The sequence below is a fragment of the Aplysia californica genome, unplaced genomic scaffold (assembly GCF_000002075.1).
Source record: "Aplysia californica isolate F4 #8 unplaced genomic scaffold, AplCal3.0 scaffold01144, whole genome shotgun sequence".
In the NCBI taxonomy this organism is placed as follows: domain Eukaryota; kingdom Metazoa; phylum Mollusca; class Gastropoda; order Aplysiida; family Aplysiidae; genus Aplysia; species Aplysia californica.
Window position 1 is genome coordinate 78561 of NW_004798414.1, and position 2379 is coordinate 80939.

The following is a 2379-nucleotide window of genomic DNA, read 5'->3' on the forward strand; positions in this document are numbered from 1 at the left end:
GTGTGGGGTAGCTTGGGAAGAAAACATCCCCTTAAATCAATTAGTTTTCTATAGAAGAACAGATGATGTTCCACTGTCTCTGAGGGGTAGTCACTGCTTTACTCCAATTCGGTTGAGAGAAGGTACGGATGAGAAGCCAGTTTGTCATTAGTTTACAGGAGTGGAGGGTTTTTTAACGTGGGTGGTTGATGGGTGCTCTGGTGTGGTTTGTTTCTTCTTTCCTATCAAACATCTATCGTCCGTGTCTCCCTTTCTTCTTTTTTATGTTTGTTACTCTCTTGTAACACCTCTCATCTTCTGGCGCTCATATGACATTATGCAGTTGCGAGTGCCGTAAAACCTTTACTGAAACTAAACCATTCCTCCCACTCACCCCCTTGTTGCTGCCTGACTTGTCGTCACAGGTGATGTTAGCGGCATCCGAGGGCGCGCCAACGCCAACCTGGTGGACCTGAACCGCAACTTCCCTGGCCTCTTCCACAACACGTCAGTCAATGAGAGGCAGGAGCCCGAGACTCTGGCGGTGATGCGCTGGAGCCGCTCGCTCCCGTTCGTCCTCTCGGCCAACCTGCACGGCGGCTCCCTCGTCGCCAACTACCCATACGACGACTTTGAGCAGGAGACGGGACACGGGGCGTTTTCTCCCTCGCCCGACAACGCTGTGTTCAAACAGCTGGCCGAGGCCTACTCTCTGGTACCTGTCCTTGTCCCTAAATGTGATGCGTGCTGACAAAATGAGTTCCTTCTTGCAATCCGTATATGGAGATATCGGCCGAAAATCAACACAAAGGTTCTATTTATAGACCCGAAACCAAAGCCATTCTCTTCAAGCTTAACATGTCTTGTAAAAACTCAACCCATACATTTGACGTATCTATTTCCATCAGGCTAAAATCTGAGAGTTACGAGAACTCATTTTGTCAGCACGCCTCACAAATGTGTTGTGTGTATCACGACTGGCTTTTTTCATGAAGCAGTTAGGGACTTGGCTGAAGCACACAGTTGACCCGAGTATGTTTCCCAGGCGGGGAGGATTTTTATCTAGTATCTCGGTCTTTCTGCAGGGATTTTTATATCCATCTCAGCTTGGGTTGGTGTTGAAAAGCAAGGTCGAAGCCCACTCCTAAATGATCTAAATTGTTTTGATTGGGTCGTAAAGACACCTACATGTTAAAAAGTTGTATCATGTCTGCCGCTGTGAAGGACTCTATTTGTGGTAAAGATAGATTGTAAGTTATGGACAGACCAAAGATGTAAAAAAGTGTTGTAGTGACAGGTGGTGCAATAATTCCCTTTGTGGCCAACTAACCGAACCGTACAGCGACTTCGGGCAGGAGACGGGACACAGGGCGCTTTCTCCCTCGCCCGACAACGCTGTGTTCAAACAGCTGGCCGAGGCCTACTCTCTGGTACCTGTTTTTATCCCTAAATTTGTTTTGTGTATCACGTCTGGCTTTTTTCATGAAGCAGTTAGGTACTTCGTTGTAGCTCGCAGTAGACTCGAGTTTTATACTCTCTGGTACCTGTTGTTGTTCCTAAAAAGCCAGTCACAATACATACAACCAAAGTTCGTACATAACAAGATAGTTCACTCCTCTCTTTGAGCCAATTAAAAATATGTCCTCAAAATCCGGTGGCACCCTCTTAGAAAAAGTGCGGACTTTTGTGAACATAGTTTCCCTACTTGTGTGAAAAACAAAAGTGAAACTAACAAACTGTGCTATTCCTATTCTTCTTCTGGAGAAATGAAGGAGACCTTCAAAACAAAGACTGCAGCGCCATCTGAACCAATGCGCAGACTTCCACGGACACTTTTTTTGGCTGAGTGAACTATATTGCAATGAACGATCTTTGATACAACACATTTTTGATGAAGTAATTAGGGGACTCTGCTGTAGCACGCAGTAGACCCGAATTTGATTCTCAAACAGGGAGGATTTTTAGTAAAGTACCTTACCTTGGTCTTTCTGCTGGGATTTTTGTATCCATCTCAGCGTGAGTTGGTGTTGAAAAGCAGGGTCGAAGCCCACTCCTAAATGATCCTAAATTGTTTTGATTGGGTCGTAAAAATACCTATGTTTTTAAAAGTAGTATCATGTCTGCCTCTGTGAAGGACTCTATTTGTGGTAATGACGGATGACAAGTTATAGACAGACTAATACCCCCCCGGGGCGGTGCTACTGACTGAAGTGTCTTTAGGCCATTCCCAAAGGGGGGGACATTAACATCTCGAGTTCTTTTGCACAGTAGAATTGTAATTGTAAATGGGCTGATTCATCAATGTCATTCTCATAACTGTGCCTGAACTGCAACTGGGAACTGCTGCTTTTTCTTTCCTAATCCTTACTATCGTCATTTTCCCTCTACTTCTTTTGTATG

General features: G+C 45.1%; 1 protein-coding gene across 1 annotated transcript in view; it reads left to right on the top strand.

Moving 5' to 3' along the window:
• The window catches only part of LOC100533325 (carboxypeptidase D), a gene marked incomplete in the record, with an annotated part of 30430 nt that overhangs the window by 8521 nt on the left and 19530 nt on the right, over positions 1–2379 (top strand). Inside the window, 1 exon segment of the mRNA NM_001204622.1 lies at positions 407–694. Within this exon segment, the coding sequence (NP_001191551.1) occupies positions 407–694 (288 nt within the window).